At 43.2% G+C, this 1773-nt stretch overlaps 1 protein-coding gene across 1 annotated transcript in view; it reads left to right on the forward strand.

Annotated features, from left to right (window-relative positions):
• RRP12 (ribosomal RNA processing 12 homolog) overlaps positions 1–1773 on the forward strand; it is a 47143-nt gene that overhangs the window by 7788 nt on the left and 37582 nt on the right. The window contains exon 3 of the mRNA XM_037729331.1: positions 1010–1215. Within this exon, the coding sequence (XP_037585259.1) occupies positions 1010–1215 (206 nt within the window). The remainder of the gene's footprint in view (positions 1–1009; positions 1216–1773) is intronic.

Raw genomic sequence — 1773 nt, forward strand, 5'->3', positions numbered from 1 at the left:
ATATATATATATATATATATATATATGTAATTTTTATTTTATTTTGGGGCTTTTTGTTGTTTTGTTTTGGAGACAGGGTCTCACTCTGTCACCCAGGCTGGAGTGCAGTGATGTGATCATGGCCCACTGCAGCCTCCACCTCCTGTGTTCAAGTGATTATTGTGCCTTAGCCTCCTGAATAGTCAGGATTATAGGCTTGTGCCACCAATGCCCAGTGAATTTTTGTATTTTTAGTAGAGATGGAGTTTCGCCATGTTGCCCAGGCTGGTCTTGAGCTCTTGGACTGAAGCAGTTCTCCCACTTTGGCCTTCCAAAGTGCTGGGATTACAGGCATGAGCCACCATGCCCAGCCCAGTTATTACATTTTTAAAGAATTGTTAAAACACACACGAAAAGATAATACAGCAGAGACCATATGTGCATGCAAAGCTGAAAATATTTACTCTCTGGTGCTTCATAGAAAAAGTTTGCAAACTTCTGCTCTAGAATGATGAAATAAATTAGATGGCAGTATATGGTTTTTGGCCGGATATGGTGGCTCATGCCTTTAATCCTGGGATTTTGGAAGGCCAAGGTGGGAGGAGTCCTTGAAGCTAGGAATTCGACACCAGCCTGGGCAATATAGTGAGACACTATCTCCACAAAAAATAAAATAATTAGCCAAGCTTTGTGGCACATGTCTGTAATTCTGGCTGCTTGGGAGGCTGATGTGGGAGGATCTCTTGAGCTTTGGAGTTGAAGGTTACGGTGAGCTATGATCATACCACTGTACTCCAACCTGGGAGACCCTGTCTCTCAAAAAACTGTCTCTATCTATCTCTGTGTATATATATGGACATATACATATATATAGTTTGAATTACGTGTCAGGCAGTATTATGTATATATATAAATTCAATTAAATATCACAACTTATAAGGTATGTAGCATTACTATCCTACTTTACAAATGAAGAAACTGAGGCACAGATAGGTTAAATTACTATCCCAGAGCCACACAGTGACAGAGCCAGGATTTGAACCTCAGATACTGTGGTTCTTGGTCACACCTGTTCTGCTGGGCACATGTTCCCCTGCTGTCTTTCCTGCTACTCAGTGTAAGGTTTTATCCATTCACACCCCCTCGATCTGGCCCTCAGATGACAACAATGGAAGCAGTGGAGTCCCCGGAGTCCCTGGCTGCTGTTGCTTACCTGCTGAACCTCGTCCTGAAGCGGTGAGTTCTGCGTCCTGTTTGAACCCCAAGGCTTTTTGTGGAAGGGAGAAGGGAATGTGGACAGGAGAAACAGGATCGGGGAATTGTTTTTAAAAAGTTCCTTGATCTTTATGAACATTGTCTAGAGGCATGCAGAATGGGCCAGCAGGTGACATACAGTTGTAGGCCTCTAACGAGAAACCTCTAACTAAACTAGGATGTCCCGAACCCCTAGTAATAGAATCATTTACCTTTATACCAAGAAGGTTGGAAAGCACCAAAATCTTCACGTGGTGTGTGCCCAGGCAGACTTTCAGGAGTTCATGCTGTGAGACCTAAAGTTCTTATTTGATTGTCCAAAACAAAAGGCATGTCAGTAGGGCCTGTGGTGGTTCCCTGGTTCTGTGTGTGCTAAATGTGTTCATGACAGGATCAAGTGTGCTTTCCTTATCGAGGAGCAGAAAATCATTTTGAAAATGTCAAAGGCACAAACAGTCGGAAAGCTCTATTGAAAATGAAACTTTTTTGGCCAGGTGCCGTGGCTCACGCCTATAATCCCAGTACTTTGGGAGGCCAAGG

Source organism: Cebus imitator, unplaced genomic scaffold, assembly GCF_001604975.1.
Source record: "Cebus imitator isolate Cc_AM_T3 unplaced genomic scaffold, Cebus_imitator-1.0 Scaffold299, whole genome shotgun sequence".
NCBI classification, from domain to species: domain Eukaryota; kingdom Metazoa; phylum Chordata; class Mammalia; order Primates; family Cebidae; genus Cebus; species Cebus imitator.